Here is a 26632-nt window from a genome sequence, read left to right on the forward strand (position 1 = left end):
GTTAATTTTCTCTTCATTCTAAATCAGCTCCAATATTTAAGACCTAAACATCTTCAATAATTCTCTTCTTTTATTGGTTATATCTAAATTTACAGTTCATCTGAAGCATTGGGAGACTTTTCAACTTTTGAGGGATTAGAAATTGAATAGTCTATTGGTAGTCTATTGGAGTCGACTATAACTCCTAGAGTAAGAGGACTTGTAGGGGTGTGGAGAATGAAAATGGGGAATGAATGAGAATAAGAGAGGTCCTCCAACGACAACAACTTTAAGATATAATTTGTTGTTTATGTTGTATCTAGTTTGGTGAACTTCTCAAAATCCGTAGGTATACCCCAATTTTTACTTCGTAACTATACGCGTATACTTATATTAAAAATTTGTGTCGAAAATTCAAAATCTTGAAATCAGGTTACTTGATCTCCTGTTTATGTTGATTTTCTCTTCATTCTAAACCAACGAATGAAGACCTAAACTTCTTCAATTGGATTTCACAATCTTGTTAAACAATTTTCCGTAGAATAAAAAGATACAATGATGGTCATTATATTTGGTTCTCTTCTTTCATTGGTCATATCTAAATTCACAGTTCAAAGTATTGTGATGGCCATTATATTTGGTTCCTCTTCTTTTGGTTCCTCTTCTTTCATTGGTCATATCTAAATTCACAGTTAAGTTCATCCGAAACATTGTGAGACTTTTCAACTCCTAAAGGAGAGTTCATCCTGAATAGTAAAGAGGAGGTAAACATTGAAGGAGATGGCGTGGAGAATGAAAATGGGGATACCAAAAAATTCTAAAGACCAAATCTGGAGACAACAACTTTAAGATATAATTTGTTGTTTATGTTGTATCTAGTTTTTGTGAACTTCTCAAAATCCATAATGTAGGTATACCCCAATTTCTAATTAGTTCTCTATTCTTTATTCATAACTATACGCGTATACTTATATTAAGAATTTGTGTTGAAAATTCAAAATCTTGAAATCTTTACGAGATTAAAAAAAAAACAGTGCAAGTTCACCTTAAGTGAACTTGTGATGGCATGACAATAAAATGTTATATTTCAATGGAGCATTGGCATTTTTTTGGTAAATAATCAATTGACATCTAAATACATTGTTGTAATACACTGTTATAGTTTATTAGATATAATTTTGTTGATAACCGTGTTTTTTGGACTGAGTCATTAAACATATATTATACCTAAACATCCTTAGGCACTGAGACGATAATAAGGTGTACGAGAGAGTTTCTTATGGCTATATTTGTTATACAGTAGTATTATAGATAAAGTATAATCATAACTACAATAAATTATAATTAATGTTTGGTTGATTTATATTCATATCTATAGAACTATTTAGGTATTATTTATACATTCAAAAGAGTATAATATTATACTTACTCATACCTATTACAAGAATATATAAACTTCTATAAATTTTAATATTTTATTTTTATCCTTTAATTTTTTTTTTTGTTAAAGTATTAAAATTTTAATAACTGTAGTATATTTTAAAATATAATAATAATAATTATAACTAAATATTTATTTATATTTAAGTGTGTTTAATTTTATAATTTAAATAATAATAATAATAATAATTCAATTACTTATTTTTATTTTTTAATATATATATATATATATATATATATATATATATATATATATATATATATATATATATATATATATATATATATATATATTACATCTAAACAAAAATTATAGCATTTTAAGGTTAAAATGATTTATTGTGATAATTTTATAAATAATTAAATATAATAATTATTTTTAAAAAACTATTTTAATTAAAAAAATAGGTGACATATATAAAATTATTAGTATTAATGTTTTATTTTATAAAAAAAAATTAATATTGTTTTAATATACAAAAATTTATAATAATACACAAATTTTAATTAATATATAAATAAGTTTTATTTATATAATTATATAAGGTAAATTATAATAATTATATATAAAAGAATGTAATTCATAAAATAGGATTATTTATTTTAAAAATAAATTTATATGATAATTAGATATTATTTTTTTATTATTAATTTTAATATAATTAATAATACAAATTATATATAAGATAAATATTAAAATAATAATTATCTAAATATAAGGGTAAAATAGTCTTTTATACTTCTTATATCATACTATCAAACACAAAATAATAAAACCTATATAATTTATACATATTTTATATTTTCAACCAAACACTAAAAACTTATATAATTTATACATTCTAATACCACCCTTATAATTAATTAATACCCCCTTACAACTTTTAACTATATAACTAGTATCACCTACTAAACACTACCTATGAGTACAAACGATACCTACTAAACACTACCTATGAGTACAAACATGATATTTGGATAGAGTACATACATTGCACACATTCCAATTATTCAAGAGGAGGATCAACCTTCCAATGATCTATTTGAGAATGACTTCCCTCAGAAAGAGTAGCTTGAGACTATGATGCATGATAGATGATTGTTATCAAATGTTGTCAATACGTTCAAATTAATTTCAAAGGCTGCACAATTATTGGTAGAAGGTACACAAAATCTAGAAGACATATCCCAAGGTCTCAACATTAATGCACTTCATATTTTTTAAGACGGTATTCTCCTTTTTACTGAACTCATAAAACATAATGCATTCATCAAAAGTGTTTAACGACATCAACAAATATCCACCGAAGAGTTGAAGCCTTAACGACATCAACATTCCTCTTTAACAAGACATACACTGAAACAAATGAAGGAACATACACATAATGTCTTTCAATTGAATTAGTGAAAGTTCATACCTCACTAATTCAAGTCTTGGAAACACCAAAAGAAGCAAGGGCTATGCCACCCTCTAAAGCAATTCTTCCACTACCCTTTAAATCAATGGTTCATCCACCCTCAAAGTTTTTGGGGTAATAAAATTGCATATGGAAATGAAATCCCCTTACTTCTCCAAACTTTTTAATGATGTAGATAGATTGACTCTGTAGTAGAAGCTTATTCTGGGGTTGATCTTTTTAGAAGGGCAAAACATAAAGTATGTTTTCTGTTAACACTTTTTTCTGAAAAAATGAAAAGTCTACAAATATATTATTGTGTTTTGTAGCAAAAAAAATTTGCGACTGCATTCATACACTTGACGTGCGAGAACTTACTCAGCCTAGAGAACGATAAATAAACAGTGATATCATTGATGCTTGAACACATTTGTTGATCGTGAATTATAGACAACAAATAAGGTAGATTATTTCATCCCTTCTTCTATATACTCTACTAATAATAATATATTGTTAATACATTTTGTATTAGTGTATATATAATACATTCTCTGTTTTAAATATAAGACATTAATCGGCGCTTCGTTGAATTTAAATCAACGCTCATAGAAGAAATGAATTAGTTCGAATTTTCCAAACAAAACATCGACAATGCCAACTTTGTAAGTAAATCTCTCATTGAAATTAAGTAGTGTGTGGAAAAATATTATATAAATCACTTGACTGAGCCATGTAAATTGTCTTACAAAAGTGTAAAATTATTCACAAGAGCATGTAAAACCTTATTGTTACATGGAAATAAATGTTAAATGTCACCCCATAAACTTATTTAATAATCCTTTTACTTCAATTTTTATTATTAAAAAATATTTAATATTGTCTCTATAATTTTAATTTTTAATATATTAGTATGTTTTTTTAAATTATATATATATATATATATATATATTTATTTGTTACCTATATAAATTTATTATTATTATTATATATATATATAATTCTTTATAAATTTAAAAGAATATATATATATATTAATTTAATATATAAAAAGAAATTGAAAAAATATAATTTTTAATTATTTATTATTTTGTTAGATTCAATAATTTAATTTCTCATAATTAAAAATATTTTTAAAAAATTAAAAAATTATTCAAACTAAAATAAATAATAATTAATTATATATACTTAATTAAAATATTTAATCATTGCACTAAAATATAATTTATACTAAAAATAATATTTGATTCAAAACATAATCATACTCTACTCAACAAATTACTTAAACACTTATTTATTTAATTTTTTTATTCTCTTATTATTTTTCTAAAAATATATAATATAATATAATATAATATATATATTTTAAAATGTATATATTTATATATTTTGTAAGTTAATTTATTAATTTTCCATTGTATTACTCTAAAAAATATAAAAATAGATAAGCTAACGATAAAATTTATAAATAAATAAGCTAAGGAGAAACAAAATATATATATATATATATATATATATATATATATATATATATATATATATAATAAGCTAACAAAAAAATATATAAATAAATAAACTAAAAAAGTATATAAATAAACAAACTAACGATAAAATATATAAAAGGGAAATTATGTGTTAGTCGGTCATAATTTCCCTTTCACAACTTTCTCTCCATATATTTTAGCTCCTTTATCACTAGCTCAAAAAATTACTTAAATAATTATTTACGATAAAATATATAAACATTTTGAATTATGTGTTAGTCGGTCATAATTACCCTTCCACAACGTTCTCTCCATATATTTTAGCTCCTTTATCACTAGCTCAAAAAATTACTTAAATAATTATTTATTTAGTTTATTCATTTTGCACGATTATTTTTCTACAAAAATTTAATATAATATATATTTTAAAATATATATTTATATATTTTGTTAATTAATTTAATAATTTTTAATTATTATTACTCTAAATAATATATTAAATAGATAAATTAGCAAAAAAAAATATATATATATATATATGAATAAGCTAATTAATATTTAAATAAACAAGCTAACAAAAAAATATATGTGTTAGTCGCTCATAATTTTTTTTAATATGGGTTAACTAGTGGTCAGGATCACAATTGACCCTTCCACGACATTCCCTTCATATCTTTAGCTCCTCTAGCATTCATACAATGTGATATCTTTAGCTCATGGAACATCCATACAATACAATGAATTAAAATATTCACTCATTATACTAATATTTAAATGTAATTTATACTTTATGCTCAAAAAATTAGTTAAACCCTCCACTTGAAGGAAATTTATTTAATTTATTAATTCACTTATTATTTTTCTAAAAAATATAATATAATATATATTTTAAAATATATATATATATTTAAAAATATATAAAAAATATATATATTTAAAAATATATAAAAAATATATATATTTAAAAATATATATATTTTATTAGTTTATTTATTATTATTTTTCTTATTATTACTCTAAAAATATATTAATAGATAAACTAAATATATATATATAATAAAAAAAATTAAGCTAAAAAATATATAAATAAACAAACTAATAAATTAAATGAGATAACAAAAAAAATAAACATTTTGAATTATGTGTTAATTAGTCATATTCACTCTTTCACAACATTCTCTGTATACTACTAAACAGAGCCGGCCCCTGAGATTTGGGCTGCCCCAGCCTCTCGCTCATCGGGCAGATCAATATTTTTGTTGTATCTTCTACCACTTAACCACAACCCTTTATGTTTAAAATTATAACAAATTTAATAAAATATCTTACTAATTTTAATAATTGGGACCATTAAGTTAAAAAAATATTTAAAATAAACAAGCTAACGACAAAATATTAAATTAAATAAGATAACATATTAAATTAAATAAGATAACGACAAAAAAATAAACATTTTAAATTATGTGTTAGTCAGTCATAATCACTCTTTCACAACATTTTCTACATACTAATTATGTGTTAATCGCTCATAATTATACTAAAATATAATTTATACTAAAAAAATAATATTTGATTCAAAGTAGAGTCATACCTCACTCAACAAATTACTTTAATAATTATTTATTTAATATTTTTATTTTCTTAATATTTCTCTAAAAAAATATATAATATAATATATGTTTTTTAATATATATATATATATATATATATATATTTTGTTTGGTGATTTATTAATTTTTCTTATTATTACTCTAAAAATATATTAATAGATAATCTAAATAAATATATATATATATATATAATATAAATAATTAAGTTGAAAAATATAAAAATAAACAAGTTAAAAATCAAAATATAAAATTAAATAAGATAACGACAAAAAAAAAATAAGCAAACGACAAAATAAATGAATATCCACGACATTCTCTGCAAATCCTTAACTCCTCTGACAAATGTAAATTAAAATATAATATATATTTATATTTTTTAAATATATATATATATATTTTGTTAGTTGATTTATTAATTTTTTTCTTATTATTACTCTAAAAAATTTATTAATAAATAAGATAAAGAATATATATATATATATATAAATAATTAAGCTAAAAAATTATATAAATAAACAAGTTAACCACAAAATATTAAATTAAATAAGATAACAACAAAAAAAACATTTTAAATTATGTGTTAGTGAGTCATAATCACCATATCACAAAATTCTCTTCTCTCTATACTACTAACGATAAAATCTTTAAATAAATAAATAAGCTAACGAAAAAATAAATAATTACTTTTAATTTCTGTCATAATTAACTTAACTAGATTCTTTGTCCATCTTTTAACTTTTCTATCATTTATCATTTATCATTGACGAGGAGTGATAGAATATATTACCTTCATTGGTTAGAAAATGTAAAAGTGGGAGGAAAGAGAGAAAAGAGAGAAATTATTTGATTTTTTCAGCGAATAAGATTATGCCACATCATTCCCTCACCAAATTCTCTCACCAAATTCCCTCACCTAATCATTTCTCATCATTGACAATGTAAATTAAAATATTCACCCATTACACTAAAATATAAATTATACTAAAAATTAGATTTAATTCAAAGCAGAGTCATACCTCAACAAATTACATAAATAATTATTTATTTAAAATTTTCATTTTCCTATTATTTCTCTAAAAAATATAATATATATATATATATGAGGAATGATAGAATGAGGGAATTTGGTGAGGGAATGACGTGGCATTACCTTCATTGGTTGAAAAATGTAGAAGTGGGAGGAAAGAGAAAAAAGAGAGAAATTATTTAATTTTTTCAGCGAATAAAATTATGCCACGTCATTCCCTCACCAAATACCCTCACCAAATTCTCTCACCTAATCATTTCTCATATATATATATATATATATATATATATATATATATATATATATATATATATATATATATATTTTGTTAGTTGATTTGTTAATTTTCTTTCTTGTTATTCCAAAAAAGGAATGATAGAGAGCACGCGACTGAGCGACTGTGAGAGCGATGGTCTACGTGGCCCCCACATGTGGAATTAATAAATAAATAAAAATATAATAATAATTAAAACACGTTTATATAATATTCTCTCTCCTCTTATTAATTAATTTTTCTCTCTTATTATTAAATAATTTATTTCTCTATCTCTACAAATTAATTTATCTCATTTATCCATATTCTTATCGATTATTATTTTACTCATTTATTTTATATTTATTATCTCTCATTTAACAGTTAAAATAACTCCATAATTTACAACAAACTCTCACATTAAATATTTTAATAATATGTTTAAATAAATTATAAACCCTAAACCTTAAACCCTAAACCCTAAACTCTAAATCCTAAACCTTAAACTCTAAACCATAAATCCTAAATACTAAATTTTAAACTCTAAATCCTAATTAATATTATTTCAATTATGAATTTATCTCTTTTATTTTTATTTTATTTTTTATGACTTTTCAATTCATTTATTTATCAAATATTTTTTATTTATTTTTTATGGCCTCTTTTTTTTTCTTTATTATTTTATAGTATATAAATTATTTGATAAGAAGAGAGAGAAAATAATTAATAATAGGAGAGAGAAAATAATTAATAATAGGAGATCGAATATTCTACCTGTCAACCCACGTGTCAACCCACGTAGGCATCTGGATCATTCGCTTTCTCAAGTAGCGCTCTTTATTATTTTTCCTCCAAAACACATATAAATAAAGAGAAATAATTAGGTGAGGGAATTTAGTGAGGGAATTTGGTGAGGCATAATCTTATTCACTAAAAAAATTAATTAATTTCTCTTTTTTCTCTTTCCTCCACTTTTACATTTTACAAATAATGAATGTGATATCAAGTCATTCCCTCACCAAATTCTCTCTCTTTATCACTGCTCAACAACCTCATAAATAAATAAAATAAGTTAACCATAAAATATATAAATAAATAAGCTAAAAAATATATAAATAAACAAGTAAACAATTTTCGGGATCCCATCAAGCACTTTCTCCAACTTGCAGAAAGCTCGAGGGTCATATGAATAAGCTAACAGAAAAAAACTAAACTTTTTGAATTATGTGTTAGTTATCATAATAACTCTTGACCCTTTCACAACATTCTCTTCATATTTTTAACTCAATGAATATTGACACATTACACTTAAATATAATTTATAAGCTCAAAAATTACTTAAATAATTATTTATTTTATTTATTAATTCACCTATTATTTCTCTAAAAAAAATATAATATAATATATGTTTTTAAATATATATATATATATATATATATATATATTTAGTTGATTTATTAATTTTTAGTTTATTATTAATTTAAAAATATACAAATAAATAAACTAAAACGAAAATAAATAAATATTTTGATTGGTGTTAATCACCCTTTCACAAGATTCTCTGCATACTACTCACAAAATTCTCTGCATAATACTCACAAAAATATATAAATAAATAAAATAACGACAAAAAAAATTAATTATATGTTAGTCGGTTATAATCATCGTTCACCACATTCTCTGTCTATCTTTAACTCTTCTATCATTGACAATATAATTAAAATATTCACTCATTACACTAAAATATAATTTATACTAAGTCATACTCCTGCTCAACAAATTATTTATTTAATTTATTCATTCTCTTATTATTTCTCTAAAAAAAATATTATATAATATTTATTTTTTTAAATATATATATTTATATATTTTGTTAGTTCATTTATTAATCAAAAAATAAATAAATTAATTAATGAAAAATATAAAAATAAATAAACTAAAAAAGATATATAAATAAACAAGTAGGTCATAATCAACTCTCCCCAAAAAATTAAAATGTTCACCCATTGCACTTAAATACAATTTATACTAAAACTAATATTTGATTTAAAACATAATCATACTCTTCTCAAAAAACTACTTAAATATTTATTTATTTAATTTATCCATTCACCTATTATTTATCTAAAAAATAAAATATAATATATATTTTTTGAAATATATATATTTGTATATTTTGTTAGTTGATTTATTAATTTCACTTGTTATTATTCTAAATAATTAACTAAGCAAACGACAAAGAAATAAACATTTTGAATTATGTGTTAATCAGTCATAATCAACTTCTACTACATTCTCTACCCATCTTTAACTTCTCCATATCATGACAATATAAATTAAAAAATTCACTCATTACATTAAAATATAATTTATATTAAAAATAATATTTGATTGAAAACAGTCATAAACCTATTCAACAAATTACTTAAACAATTATTTATTTAATTTATTCATTCTTTTATTATTTCTCTAAAAAAAATATAATATATATATTTATATATTTTTGTTAATTAATTTATTAATTTTCCCTTATTGTTATTCTAATATATATATATATATATAAATAAATAAATAAATTAACTAAAAAATATATAAATAAATAAGTTAAAAATATATGAATAAATAAGTTAAAGACAAATGAAATAAACTTTGTTAGTTGGTTATAATCACCCCTCCACAATTACACTTACATATAATTTATACTAAAAATAATATTTTATTAAAAACATAGTCATACTTTACTCAACAAATTATTTAAACAATTATTTATTTAATTTATTCATTCTCTTATTATTTTTCTAAAAATAAATAATATAATATATATTTTTTAAACTATATAAATTTATATATTTTGTAAGTTGATTTATTAATTTTACATTGTATTACTCTAAAAAAATATATATAAATAGATAACTTAACGACAAAATATATAAATAAATAAGCTAATGAGAAACAAAATATATATATAATATGCTAACAATAAAATATATAAATAAATAATCTAAAATATATATATATATATATATATATAAACATTTTGAATTATGTGTTAATAGGTCATATCCACCATTCCACAACGTTCTCCTCAAAAAAATACTTAAATAATTATTTATTTAGTTTATTAATTCGCACTATTATTTCTCTAAAAAATATAATATAATATATATTTTAAAATAATTTCTCTCTCTTCTCTCTTTCCTCCCACTTTTTCCTTTTTCCAACCAATGAGCAATGAGGTGATGTCAAGTCATTCTCTCACTCCCTCCCTCAAATTCCCTCCCCTATCACTCCTCTTAATATATTATTTAGAGTAATAACAATTAAAAATTAATAAATCAACTAACAAAATATAAATATATATATATATATATATTATATGAGGAGTGATAGGGGAGGGAATGTGAGAGACAATATTTGTCATCACCTCAGTGGTTGGAAAAAAAGAAAAAGTGGTTGGAAAAAAGGAAAAGTATGAGTAAAGAGAGAGGAGAGATAAATTATTTGATTTTATCAACTAATCATATTGTGCCACGTTATTTTCTCACCCAAATTTTCTCTCCCTAATCTTAAATAGATAAGCTAGCCACAAAATATATATATGAATTAACTAATTAATATTTAAATAAACAAGTTAACGAACAAAATATATAAATAAATAAGATAAAAACAAAATATTTTTTTTTAAATTATGTGTTAGTCTGTCAATTTTTTTTTTTAATATGTGTTAGATGGTCAATGACAGTTGAACCTTCCACAACATTCCCTTCATATCTCATATCTTTAGCTCCTCTTATCATTCATACAATGTATGAATGTGAATTAAAATATTCACTCATTATACTTAAATATAATTTATACTACATAATCTGCTCAAAAAATTACTTAAACCTACTTCTTGCTTTTATTTAATTTATTTATTCACTTATTATTTTTCTAAAAAATCTAATATAATATATTTTTTTTAAAATATAAATATTTTGTTAGTTGATTTATTAATTTTTTTTCTTATTATTTTCTATACAAATATATTAATAGATAAACTAAATATATATATATAATAAATATAATTAAGCTAAAATATATATAAATAAATTAGCTAACGATAAAATATAAAATTAAATAAGATAACGACAAAAAAAATATATATTTTGAATTATGTGTTAGTTAGTCATTATCATTTTTTCACAACATTCTCTGAATACTACTAAAACATTCTCTGAATACTACTAACGAGAAAATCTATAAATAAATAAGGAAACGACAACATAAAAGAATATTTTGAATTATGTCAATCTTTAACTCTTCAATATTGACAATGTAAATTAAAATATAATATATATATATTTTAATATATATATATATTGTTAGTTGATTTATTAATTTTTTCTTATTATTACTTTAAAAAATATATTAATAGATAAGCTAATGAAAAAAAATATATAATATATAAATAATTAAGTTTAAAAAAATCTATAAATAAACCATCTATGTGTTAGTCAATCATAATCACTCTTTCACAACATCCTCTGCATACCAAATCTATAAATAAATAAGATAACCACAAGATAAATGAATATTTTGAATTATGTGTTAGTCTGTCATAATCACCTTCAACAATATTTTAACCAATTTTTAACTCCTCTAACATTGACAATGTAATTTAAAATATTCACTTATTACACTAAAATATAATTTATACTAAAAATAATATTAGATTCAAAGTAGAGTCATACCCACCTAACAAATTACTTTAATAATTATTTATTTAATTTTTTTATTTTCCTATTATTTCTCTAGAAATATATAATATATATATATTTTGTTTGTTGATTTACTAATTTTTTTTCTTCTTCTTATTACTCTAAAAATATATTAATAGACAAGCTAAATATATATATATATATATATAATATAAATAATTAAGCTAAAAATATATAAATAAACAAGTTAAAGAACAAAATAAAAAATTAAATAAAATAACGACAAAAAAATAAATAAGCAAACGACAAAATAAATAAATATCCACGACATTCTGCCAATCTTTAACTCCTCAATACTGACAATGTAAATTAAAATATAATATATATATTTTGTTAGTTGATTTATTAATTTTTTTCTTATTATTACTCTAAAAAATATATTAATAGCTAACGACAATATATATATATATATAAATAATTAAGCTAAAAAATATATATAAATAAACAAGCTAACAAACAAAATATTAAATTAAATAAGATAACGTCAAAAAAAAAAAATTTAAATTATGTGTTAGTGAGCCATAATCATCTTATCACAACATTCTCTTCTCTACATACTATTAACATTAACGACAAAATCTTCAAAAAAAAAAAAAAATATTTTGAATTTCAGTCATAATCACTATTGGGAGGCAGGCACTGAGGGAGCGATGGTCTAAGTGACCTGGCCCACAGGTAGAATTAATAAATAAATAAAAATATAATAATAATTAAGACTCTTATTAATTAATTTCACTATACTTTTATTAAATAATTTCTCTCTCTATCTCTACAAATTAATTTATTTCATTTATCCCTATTCTCACAATTATTATTTTACTCATTTCTTTGAAATCTCTTATTTAACGGATAAAATAAACTCAACAATTTACAACAAACTCTCACATTAAATATTTTAATAATATGTTTAAATAAACCTTAAACCCTAAACCTTAAACTCTAAATCCTAAACTCTTAACTCTAAATCCTAAATCCTAAATCCCATAACCTAATTAATATCACTAATTAGTTGAATTATGAATTTATCTCTTTTATTTTTATGACTTTTCAATTCCTTTATTTATCAAATATTTTTTATTTATTCTTTATGCACTCTTTTTTCTTTTTTTTTTCTTTTTTTTCTATTAACTTATTAATATTTTTTTAGTTTTATTACTTATAAATAAATGTTTATCTAATATTTCTATTAATTATTTTCTTTCCAGGTAACTAATTATTAATCAATTAATTTTTTTCACTAATTTCTTTGATAAATTCATAATTAACTAAATAAAATAAGAGATATTAATTAGGGTATAAGATTTAAAGTTTATAGTTTAGAATTTAGGATTTAGAATTTAGTGTTTAAATAAATTAATTAGCTAGAGATAAATTAATTAATTAGTAACAGAGAAGAGAAAGAGAGATAATTATTTTTTTAATTTCACCCTGTACAGATCAGGTGATGGTCTAGTATAGATATGTATCATTTTTTTTTGTAAATTAAAATATTAATTCATTACACTAAAATACAAATTATACTAAAAATAATATTTAATTCAAAGAGTCATACCACGCTAAGCAAATTACATAAATAATTACTTATTTAATTTATTTATTTTCCTATTATTTCTCTAAAAAAATATAATATAATATATATTTATATATTTATATATTTTGTTAGTTGATTTATTAATTTTTCTTTCTTGTTACTCTAAAAGAATATATTGATAAATAAGTTAACGACAAAATATATAAAAAAAAATAAGCTAAAAAAATATATAAATAAACAAGTAAACAACAAAATATATGAATAAATATGCTAACATCAAAAGAATTAAACTTTTTAAATTATGTGTTAGTTAGTCATAATAACCCTTACCCTTCCACAACATTCTCTTCATATTTTAGCTCCTCAATGAATATTCACTCATTACACTTAAATATAATTTATAATGCTCAAAAAATTACTTAAATATTTATTTATTTAATTTATTCATTCACCTATTATTTCTCTAAAAAAATATAATATAATATACATTTTTTTAAATTATATATATTTTTAGTTAATTTATTAATTTTCACTTATTATTACTCTAAAAAATATATAACGATAAAAAATAATAAACATTTTAAATTATGTGTTATGTGTTAGTAGGTCATAATCACCCTTTTACAACATTCTCTACACTATTAACAAAATATACATGCTATTAACAAAAAAATATATAAATAAATAAGCTACTGACAAAAATAAATAAATATTTTGATTGGTGATAATCACCTTTTCACAACATTATCTGCATACTACTTACAAAAATATATAAATAAATAAGCTAATAATTAAAAAAATTAATTATATGTTAGTCTGTTATAATCACCATCCACCACATTCTCTGTGTATCTTTAATTCCTCCATCATTTGCAATATAATTAAAATATTCACTCATTACCCTAAAATATAATTTATACTAAAAATAATATTTGATTCAAAACATAGTCATATTGTGCTCAAAAAATCACTTAAATAATTATTTATTTTATTTATTCATTCTCTTATTATTTCTCTAAAAAATATAATATAATATATATTTTTAAAATATATATATTTATATATTTTGTTTCATTTATTAATTTTCCTTTATTATTATTTAAAAAATATATAAATAAATAAGAAAACTAAATAAATAAGTTAACGAACAAAGAATATATATATATATATGAATAAACTAACGACAAAATATATAAATAAATAAGCTATATAAATATACGTCAAAATATATAAATAAATAAATAAGCTAACGAACAAAAGAAATAAACATTTTGAATTATATGTTAGTTAAGTTATAATCACTCTTCCACAAAATTCTCTTTGTACCTTTAACTCCTTTATCATTGACCGAATATAAATTAAAATATTTATTTATTATACTTAAATATAATATTTTATACTAAAAATAATATTTGATTCAAAACATAATTATACGTTAAAAAATTAATTAAAAAATTATTTATTTAATATATTCATTCACCTATTATTTTTCTAAAAAAACATAATATAATATATTTTTGTTAGTTAAATTTATTAATTTTTGCTTGTTATTACTCTAAAAAGCTTGTTATTACTCTAAAAAAAATATATATATAAATAGATAAGTTAACGACAAAATATATAAATAAATAAGCTAAGCTAATTTTTTTTTAAAAACATTTTGAATTATGTGTTAGTCCGTCATAATCACCCTTTCACAATATTTGCACGACAAAAATAAATATTTTGAATTATGTATTAGTAGGTCATAATCACCTTCCACTACATTCTCTGACTATCTTTAACTTTTCTATTATTGACAATGTGAATTAAAATATTCACTCATTACACTAAAATATAATTTATACCAAAAATAATATTTGATTTAAAACTGAGTCATACTCTCTACTCAACAAATTACTTAAATAATTATTTATTTAATTTATTCATTCTTCTATTATTACTCTAAAAATATATAAATAAATAAGTTAACGAAGAAAAGAAATAAATATTTTAAATTATGAATTAGTTCGGTCATAATCACTCTTTCATAACATTCTCTTCATATCTACTCTATCATTAACACATTTTGTGTTGAAATTTAAAATATAAAGTATTGTTAATCTAGTTGATTAAATGATTATACTTGTTTTTGTTAGGTTGATCTAAGTATTTTTATTTTCTCACATATATATCCAAATTAACCATACAATTCTCGACCTAACAATACTAAAAGTAATATATTTGATTCAAAACATAATCATAACTTAAATAATTATTTATTTAATATATTCATTGTTTCTCTAAAAAAATATAATATAACATATATTTTAAAATATATATTTATATATTTTGTTAGTTGATTTATTAATTTTTTGTTTGTTATTACTCTAAAAATATATATAAATAAGTAAACTAACTCTATAAATATATATATATATATATATAAATAAGCAAACGACAAAATATAAGATAACCATAAAAAAAATAAACATTTTGAATTATGTGTTAGTCATACTCACCCTTTCACAACAATCTCTGCATACTAACGACAAAATATATAAATAAGCAAACGATTCACATACTAACAACGACAAAATATATAAATAAGCAAACGACAAAAGAGAAAAGACTACGTGTTTTCCTATTTTTAAGGTGACACTATTAAATCTTTAGCTCTTATATTATTAATCTATTTATTATACTTTTATCCAATTTCATAGGTAAACCAAAATATTTTCTCACTATTATTATTTTCATAATTTTTAATCAAAAAAATATTATTTCTCACTTATTAATCTTTATTTTCAGCATTATTAATGTTTTTTTAATAATTATTTTCTCTAATTTAGTCTTCAATTTTAACACTTTTTATTATTTTAACTACTACAATATAAGTAGGTAGGTAATTTATATATATTTATTTTGATATCATTGGATTTAAAATTATTTATAATTTAATAATAAAAAAATCAATATCTAAAATTTAATACATATTTAATTGAGATAATGGGTACCAACTAATAAAGAATAAAGATACACATAAAGAACCGTCTAGTAAAATAAAAATCAAGTTTGGGTTCTAACTTATCAATCCTTTCTTAAACTTAAAAGGATTTTAGCAACTTATAGCCTAATTAAATAATATATGTTTTTTTTAAAAAAGAAAAAAAGATTGATTAAATATGATTTATAAAGTTTGAAATTTTTAGTAAAAGTATTAATATATAATAATAAAATATATATTAAAAATATTTAAGATTTCATCATTTCTAGATATTTTGTTTAACCATTGAATTATTTAAGTTTTTAATTAAATTTGAAAAAGTATATATAAATCTTCTTATATTATAACTTTAATTAATTCATTCATTAAATTGTAAAAATCAAATTAAAAAAAGAAAAAGAAACTTTTTTTTTTTCAATTTATGATGACGACGGCTTCAGGCTGAGGCTGGATATTGGTAACAAGGTAGCAAAAATATTGTGTTCGTGGGTTTTGTTTAGTTATTATAATAAAATTTATAAGAATAAAGTACTAATATTTTAATATTTAAACTGATATTAAAAAGTAAATAAAATGGAAATGGATTAATTTTGAATAAAAGAAAATTAAAAAGACAAACCTGTTGGCGTAAAAGGGCTGTTTCTGATGGGGTTTGAATTGAACCATACAGAATCGCAACCACCACCCACCACCACTTCAAAATCTTGACACGCGTCGGAGGCATCTTAATAAAAACTGGACCCACGATTTCTCTCCTTCCCTAAACCCCTTTGCATGAAGCCCTCGTTTCACCCATTTTCAACTATAAATACTCTCTTTCCCTTGAAGCTTTTCTTCACATCTATTCACTTCCCAAGTACTACTAATTACTTGGTAAGTCACTCACAATTCCCTCTTTCTCTTTCTGTCTCTGTTTTTCAATTCTATTGCATGCCAGTTTTTATTTATTTTTTTGATTTCTTCTGTAAGTTTAAGTTTGATTGATTGATTTCATCTTCTTAATTTTGATTTTGATTTTGATTTCATAGTTAGGGCTCTTCTATATCAATCCTTTACTGTTGTTCTTTTCTTCTTGTGACATTTCTTTATACATGCATGTTGTCTGCAGTCTGCAGATTAATTAGTTTTCTGTTTGGAGACATTGAGATTTTGTTGATTGTAGCGATTCGCATGCGACTATGAACTATAGATCTGCTTTCTTGAAGCTGGGTTTTGTTCAAATTAGCACAATCTCATACAAAATGAAATCTTTCGTTATAAACAAGAAAACCCATTACTTTTAGTTGTATCTTTCCATTATTGATATCATTTTTTTAAAAGGGTAATTTGTTTCTCTGCTCAAGGTTTCATATTTCTTCATTGTTTCCATTCATTTCATATTGTATACATGGAAGCAACAAATCTAGTCTTAGATTTATTGATTGTGTTTAGTTTGAACCAAAATTTTGACTGACTGTAAAGAGGCATTTAATGTTCTAAACCGAATGTATTCGTATTTCAAATGTCGTTTCAAGTGTGTGAGTGCATCTAGTTACTTGATTCCCCTGTTTATGTTAATTATTTTTTTTTCCTTTTAGATCTGTGCAGAGAATATATTTGATATGGATCAATCGGACCCAAGTCAGCAACAGCATGCTGGAGCAGCAGGAAATCAAATGGGGGCTTACGGTTCTTCTTCCCAGCCGTATCCATCTGGTCCAGTTCAACCTCAAGCCGGTTTCGCTAACCCGCAGCACCAGCTAGCATACCAGCAAGCCCAACAGTTCCATCACCAGCATCAGCAACAGCATCAACAACAACAGCTTCAATCTTTCTGGGAAAACCAAATGCAAGAGATCGAAGAGACTGTGGATTTCAAGAACCACAGCCTCCCACTGGCCCGTATAAAGAAGATAATGAAGGCTGACAAGGATGTGAGAATGATCTCTGCTGAGGCTCCTGTTTTATTCGCAAAGGCGTGCGAGATGTTCATACAGGAGCTGACTCTGCAGTCGTGGCAACACACTGAAGAGCACAAGAGAAGGACTCTGCAGAAGAGCGATATCTCTGCTGCCTTATCGAGGAATGATGTTTTCGACTTTTTGGTTGATGTTATTCCTAGAGATGAACCGAAGGAGGAGGGACTAGGTGTGACTAAGACTACCATTCCTACTGTGGTTGACCCCACCGCAGCAGACTCGATGCCTTACTACTATGTTCCGTCTCAGCAGCAGCCCGTCTGTCCTCCTGGGGTGATTGTGGGAAAACCGGTTGATCAAGGTCCGGTGGTGTATGGAGGTCAGCCTGTGGCCTTTATGCCATGGAATCCAAGTCACCAACATCAACATCAGGCTGACAAACAATAGAGAGCATCTAATGAAATAGGTTGTTGGTACTTTGTTTTTCATGTGTTTGTGTTTGTATTTCAAATGTTGTTTCAAGTGCATCTGGTTACTTGATCTCCTGTTTATGTTAATTTTCAATATTTAAGACCTAAACATCTTCAATTTGTAAGACTTTTCAACTCCAAAAGGAGTCGGCATCCTAAATTTAGTGAAGAGGAGGTAAACATTGAAGGAGATGATGTCATTAAATATCTTGAGAGAAATTAGAAATTGAATAGTCTATTGGAGTCGACTCTAACGAGCTAGAGGCAAAAAATTCTAAAGAACAAATCTGTAGACAACAACTTTAAGATATAAGATATAATTTGTTGTTTACTTTAAGATATAAGATATAATTTGTTGTTTATGTTGTATATAATTTTTGTGAACTTCTAAAAATTAGGTATACCCCAATTTCTACTTAGTTCTTTATTCATAACTATACGCGTATACTTATATCTTATATTAAGAATTTGTGTTGAAAATTCAAAATTGTAAAATCTTTACAAGATTTTAAAAAAAACAGTGTAAGTTCACCTTAAGTGAACTTGTGGTGGCATGACATTAAAACGTTATATTTCAATTGAGCACTAACTTTTTTTTTTTTTTTTTTGTAAATAATCAATTGACATCGTTGTAATACACTGTTATAGATATAATTTTGTTGATAACTGTGTTACTTGGACTGAGTCATTAAACATATATTACACCTAAACATCCTTAGGCACTGAGACGACATCCTTAGTCATTCCAATTATTCAAGAAGAGGATCAACCTTCCAATGATCTATTTGAGAATGACTTGCCTCAGAAAGAGTAGCTTGAGACTATGATGCATGATAGAGGATTGTTATCAACTGTTGTCGATACGTTCAAAATAATTTCAAAGACTGCACAATTATTAGTAGAAGGTACACAAAAGCTAGAAGACATATCCCAATGTCTCAACATTAATGCACTTCATATTTTTAAGACGGTATTCTCCTTTTTACCGAACTCATAAAACATAATGCATTCATCAGAAGTGTCTTCCTAAATAGTTTTGAGAAAACAAATATTCACCGAAGAGTTGAAACCCTAACGACATCAACATTCCTCTTCACCAAGACATACACACTGAAACGAATGAAGGAACATCCACACAATGTCTCTCAATTGTATTAGTGAAAGTTTCTACCTCACTGATTCAAGTCTTGGAAACACCAAAAGAAGCAAGGGCTATGCCACCCTCTAAAGCAATTCTTCCACTACCCTTTAAATCAATGGTTCATCCACCCTCAAAGTTTTTGGGGTAATAAAATTGCATATTGCATTGAAATTCCCTTACTTCTCCAAACTTTTTAATGATGTAAATAGATTGACTCTGAAGTTGAAGCTTATTCCGGGGTTGATCTTTCTAAAAGGGAAAAACATAAAGTATGTTTTCTGTTAACACTTTTTTCTGAAAAATGAAAAGTCTACAAATATATTATTGTGTTTTGTAGAAAAAATTCTCTGTTTTAAATATAAAACATTAATCGACGCTTCGTTGAATTCGAGTCAACGCTCATAAAAGAAATGAAACAGTTCGAATTTTCCAAACAAAACATCGACAATGCTAACTTTGTAAGTAAATCCCTCATTGAAATTAAGTAGTGTGTGGCAAATAATCATATAAATCACTTGACTAAGCCATGTAAATTGTTTTACACTTTTATGAAAATGGAGAATGAATGAGGATAAGGGAGGTCATCCAACGCATTTTGTAAGCATAAAAATTTGACTTACCCTATTTGCAAAATAATATTATTATATTTAATAATATTTAAATAATATTTTGGATTTATATATTCAAAATAACTTAAAAGAATGAATTAAAACCTAATTAAGGATTAATTATTGTGATAATTAAACCTTAATTAAAGAAACTATTAAAAATTCCAAAAATAATTTGAGGATTAAATATTTGTATATATTTTACCCAAAATAGACTAAGGAAGGGGTTAAAAATATTTAATTAGGATTTATTCATGATTTATGTTTAATTCATGACTTAAACCAATTAAATAAAATTCCCCAAAATTCCCACAATTTCCGAAAAAAAATAAATATGATCATAATTGTTATTGTGATTTTAGAAATATTTTTTGTGAATATTTTGGCGAAAAAATGGATTTAAAATAATTAAATTCGAATTTTAATAACCTTTTAAATAAAATTTAAAATTGCATAATCCTGTGTGACTGAATTTATGTCTAAACTTTGCAGCAGGATCCTGGACCATCAGATGAGCACCCAGATCTCATCTGACAGCCCAGAGCGTGCCAAAAATCCAGCTGTAGCGGAACCACGCGCGCGCGCCCGCACTGGATCAACTAACGGGATAGACTAACCCCGTTAGTCAACTAGGCTGATCGTTGACGGAACCAGACGGAACTCGGCGTTCCGTTACTCAAAACGACGACGTTTTGTTCATCTTCTTCGCTGGGACACAGGGGTCGCCGGATTCGCGACCTCCCCGGCGAGTTTCTTCTAGAAGCTCTAACTTCGCCTACAGGCGATTAAATCCGTTGATTTTTTCGCCCACGTGATCCCCTCGTGAGCGCCTACGTTTCCCCCTTATCTAGAAGCCTTATCTTCTCCAGGATAAGACTGCCACGAATTAGGGATAAGAACGCCAACGATCAAAGAAGACTAAAATTGGCTTTTTACAGTCGACCTTCCAGCACCATAAATACTCCCCTACCATCCTAATACCAATCGATCAAACAATAACTGCAAATTACACATCAAATCGCCTCAATCGAAGACCTGCAATTTCCGGTCAAGAACAGTTTTCTGCAAAGCCTTCTCCGGTGAGTCAAGCTTCGATCCAGGCTTCTGGATCACTTCCAATACAGCCAGGAATGTTTTCCAATTGTTGGTATGATTCCAGAAGCCTTGATTTTCGATTTGTAATTCTTATGCTTGATTGTGTAATTTCTTTGTAGAGAATCATTATATATATCATGTGTAACTTTTTTGTTGAAAGAAAACCGATCAAATCAACCTAGAACAGAATTTTGTAAGAATAAGTTTGAAAATTGGATTTTTTGAAATGTTGTGCTCTTTGTTTAAATCTGAATTTGTTGATCCAGATTGTTGTTATATATGTTTATAAACATGTTTGAATCATTTCCATACAACTGTAATTAAGTTTTGATCATGTTTGATCAAAATTGAAATTTGAGAAAAAAGCTTGAAAATTTGAATTTTAAAACTTTATGTTCTAGCTTTTAATCTGATTTTGTTGGTTCAATTAGTTGTATTACATGTTTGTATACATGGTTGGATGATTTCTATGTGACTGTAATCATGTTTTGATCATGTTTAATCAAATTGAAATTTTGGAAAAAAAGGTAAAAAACTGGATTTTTGAAATTTCATGTTCTTGCTTCTAAGTTGGATTTGTTGATTCAATTAGTAGCTATACATGATTCTTAACATGTAGGGATGAATTCCAAATAACTGTTACACCCTTTTGATCATGTTTAATCAAATTTGGTTTTTGAAAAAAGTTAGATTTTGATTCAATCTTCAAAAACTATTTTAATGATGTAATGATGTTCTTGTTTTGGTATGGATTAACTATATTCATCATTTCAAAGCTAATGGAACAAAAATCATGCATTGAAATGGCTTAATTTAAAAGATCCCAAAATTTGACCTAGAAATGGTGTTTTAAAATTGATCCTTTTATAATTTTTAAAATAGTGATTTATGTTAGGGCTTTTGTTCTTCATGATCATATGAACCTACTGCAACTTACGGATTGTGATTTGGACATTTCAATCAAAAGTTATGGTCTTTTGAAATTTCGGACCAAAACAAGAACACCAGGCCCTGAAACTTTGCCTTAGGACCGAGAAAAACATGTCAGGACCGAGCCACCCGACTGAGGAAACCGCTCAAGACCATGCCTCCCGACCGAGAGAGTTGTCTTAGGGCCGACAAAACTAGCCTAGACCAAATTAACCTAGGACAGATCTTGCCACTTGACCTGGGATTGACTTTGACACCTAACATATGACCAACAATTAAGCCTAGCCTCATCTTAGCCTAGACCAAGCCCTAGCCCTAGCCTAGGATCAAACCCCCACTTAGCCTAAGACCGTTACAGCCCTAGGCCTAAGTCTGAACCCTCACTCAAGATTGAACCTCTCAAACCCTACTAAGCCCAAATTGACAAGATCAAACTCGAACCTAGGATTTAATCCTTAGGCCCGTTTGGTTCCAATTTTCAAAAATCCAAAACTATTTTGGAACCAAACCCCCATTTTCTAAAAAATGGTATTCTCAAGGTCAGAAAGTAACTCTCAAGATTCTCTAGGATATTTCTCAAAACAAATGTTTTGCTAAGGTCTTGTTTGATTATACTCTCTAATATATTTTTCTGATATTTTCAGGTTTTGTTAAATTTGAACATTAACGCAATAGGTACACACCTTCTTTAAATAATTTTGTACAATTATTTAAAGTCTATCCTCATTTAGGACCCCTAGACTACTAATTAAAGATAATGAATGTTATATAATTAGAAGGATTTTGAAAATCGTCCTTAGGCGGGCGTAGAGGACATAGCGCGAAAGCCCTTTCCCAAGCATAAACAGACAACGAACCACTTTTTTCAGAAACTTTGGTATAAATACGTTTGTACACGTATCATTTTATTGATTTTCATAAAAATTCTTGGCGATTCTGATTTTTAAAATAATAATCTTTAAATTAATTATGTTTAATTGATTTAAATCGAGTCAGGTTAAATTGTTATTTAGCCTCCTAGATTATTAATGTTTGAAAAAATGATTAATTATTTTTACACAATTAATTTCTTATTGCTCCAAGTATTTTCAAAATCTTTTAAAAACCAAATGTTTCATTTTAAAAGATGCCTGACACGCAAACCAAGGTCGAAATCATCGAACCTCGGGCTGTCTCGCGGTAGTCCTTCCATATTGCCATGTGCCTCACAATCACGTGATAAGCTATGGAACGGGACATAGACCGAGGGATAATCGGTTACACATTTAATACCAAAAAATTCTAAAGAACAAATCTGAAGACAACAACTTTAAGATATAATTTGTTGTTTATATTGTATCTAGTTTTTGTGAACTTCTCAAAATTCATAATGTAGGTATACCCAAATTTCTACTTAGTTCTCTATTCTTTATTCATAACTATACGCGTATACTTATATTAAGAATTTGTGTTGAAAATTCAAAATCTTGAAATCTCTCATAATTACAAGATTAAAAAAAACAGTGCAAGTTCACCTTAAGTGAACTTATGGTGGCATGACAATAAAACGTTATATTTCAATGGAGCACTAACATTTTTTTGGTAAATAATCAATTGACATCTAAATACATCGTAGTAATACACTATTATAGTCATTAAACATATATTACACCTAAACATCCTTAGGCACTGAGACGACAATAAAGTGTACGAGAGAGTTTCTTATGGCTATGTTTGTTATGCAGTACAAATACTACAGTAGTATGGTAGATAAAGTATAATCATAATAGATAAAGTATAATCATAACTACAGTAAATTATAATTATTGTTTGGTTGATTTATATTCATATCTACCTATTATTTAGGTATTATTTATACATTCAAAAGAGTATAATATTATATTTACTCATACCTATCACAAGACTATATAAATTTCTAATATTTCATTTTTATCCTTTAATTTTCTTTTTGTTAAATATTAAAATTTTAATTACTTTAGTATATTTTAAAATATAATAATAATAATTATAACTACATATTTATTTATATTTAGATGTGTTTAATTTTATAATTTAAATAATAATAATAATAATTTAATTACTTATTTTTATTTTAATTTTAATTTATATATATATATATATATTACATCTAAACAAAAATTATAGCATTTTAAGGTTAAAATTATTTATTGTGATAATTTTATAAATAATTAAATATAATAATTATTTTAAAAAACTATGTTAATTAAAAAATAGGTGACATATATAAATTATTATTATTAATTTTTTATTTTATACAAAAAGAAATAATTTTTTAATAAACAAAAATTTATAATAATACATCAATTTTAATTAATATATAAATAAGTTTTATTTATATAATTATATAAGGTAAACTATATATAAAAGAATGTATTTCATAAAATATGATTATTTATTTTAAAAATAAATTTATATGATAATTAGATATTATTTTTTTATTATTAATTTTAATATAATTAATAATACAAATTATATATAAGATAAATATTAAAATAATAATTTATCTAAATATAAGAGTAAAATAGTCTTTTATACTTCTTATATCATATTATCAAACACAAAATAATAAAACCTATATAATTTATACATATTATATATTCTCAACCAAACACTAAAAACTTATATAATTTATATATCCTAATACCACCTTATAATTAATACCACTTACAATTTATACCTATATAACTAGTATCGCCTACCAAACACTACTTATGAGTACAAACACTTATGAGTACAAACATGATATTTGGATAGAGTACATACATTACACACATTCCAATTATTCAAGAGGAGGATCAACCTTCCAATGATCTATTTGAGAATGACTTGCCTCAAAAAGAGTAGCTTGAGACAATGATGCATGATAGAGGATTATTATCAACTGTTGTCAATACTTTCAAAATAATTTCAAAGGTGGCACAATTATTGGTAGAAGGTACACAAAATCTAGAAGACATATCCCAAGGTCTCAACATTAATGCACTTTATATTTTTTAAGACGGTATTCTCCTTTTTACTGAACTCATAAAAAATAATGCATTCATCAAAAGTGTCTTCCTAAATAGTTTTGGGAAAATAAATATCCACCGAAGAGTTGAAGCCCTAACGACATCAACATTCCTCTTCACCAAGACATACACTAAAACGAATGAAGAAACATCCAAACAAAGTCTCTCAATTATATTAGTGAAAGTTCTTACCTCACTGATTCAAGTCTTGGAAACACCAAAAGAAGCAAGGGCTATGCCACCCTCTAAAGCAATTCTTCCACTACCCTTTAAATCAATGGTTCATCCACCCTCAATGTTTTTTGGGTAATAAAATTGCATATTGCATTGAAATCCCCTTACTTCTCCAAACTTTTTAATGATGTAGATAGATTGACTCTGAAGTAGAAGCTTATTCTGGGGTTGATCTTTCTAGAAGAGCAAAACATAAAGTATGTTTTCTGTTAACACTTTTTTTTTGAAAAATGAAAAGTCTACAAATATATTATTGTGTTTTGTAGAAAAATTCTTCGCGACTGCATTCTTATACTTGATGTGCGTGAACTTTCTCAGCCTAGAGAACGATAAATAAACAGTGATATCATTGATGCTTGAACACATTTGTTGATCGTGAATTATAGACAAAATAAGGTCCCAAAATTTAGATTATTTCATCCCTTCTTCTTCTATAAACTCTACTAATAATATATTGTTAATACATTTTGTATTAGTATTAGTGTATAATACACTCTCTGTTTTAAATATAATACATTAATCGGTTAATTCGAGTCGGCGCTTATAGAAGAAATAAAACAGTTCGAATTTTCCAAACAAAACATCACATTGCTAACTTTGTAAGTAAATCTTTCATTGAAATTAAGTAGTGTGGGGGCAAATAATCATATAAATCACTTGACTGGGCCATGTAAATTGTTTTACACTTTTATGTAAAATTATTCACAAGAGCATGTAAAACCTTCTTTATTGTTACATGGAAATAAATGTTAAATGTCACCAC

The 26632-nt window shown here is 24.4% G+C and overlaps 1 protein-coding gene across 1 annotated transcript; it reads left to right on the forward strand.

Moving 5' to 3' along the window:
- The first annotated feature begins 18041 nt into the window (after nucleotides 1-18041).
- Nucleotides 18042-18875, forward strand: LOC124940305 (nuclear transcription factor Y subunit C-2-like). The gene has a single exon (XM_047480814.1). The coding sequence runs from the start codon at nucleotides 18066-18068 to the stop codon at nucleotides 18807-18809; it is 744 nt and encodes a 247-aa protein (XP_047336770.1). The 5' UTR covers nucleotides 18042-18065; the 3' UTR covers nucleotides 18810-18875.
- Nucleotides 18876-26632: the final 7757 nt, after the last annotated feature.

The sequence above is a fragment of the Impatiens glandulifera genome, chromosome 5 (genome assembly GCF_907164915.1).
Source record: "Impatiens glandulifera chromosome 5, dImpGla2.1, whole genome shotgun sequence".
Taxonomy (NCBI): domain Eukaryota; kingdom Viridiplantae; phylum Streptophyta; class Magnoliopsida; order Ericales; family Balsaminaceae; genus Impatiens; species Impatiens glandulifera.

Coding starts and splice junctions, on each gene's coding strand:
- LOC124940305 (XM_047480814.1), top strand. CDS start 18,066: ATGGATCAATCGGACCCAAGTCAGCAACAGCATGCTGGAGCAGCAGGA.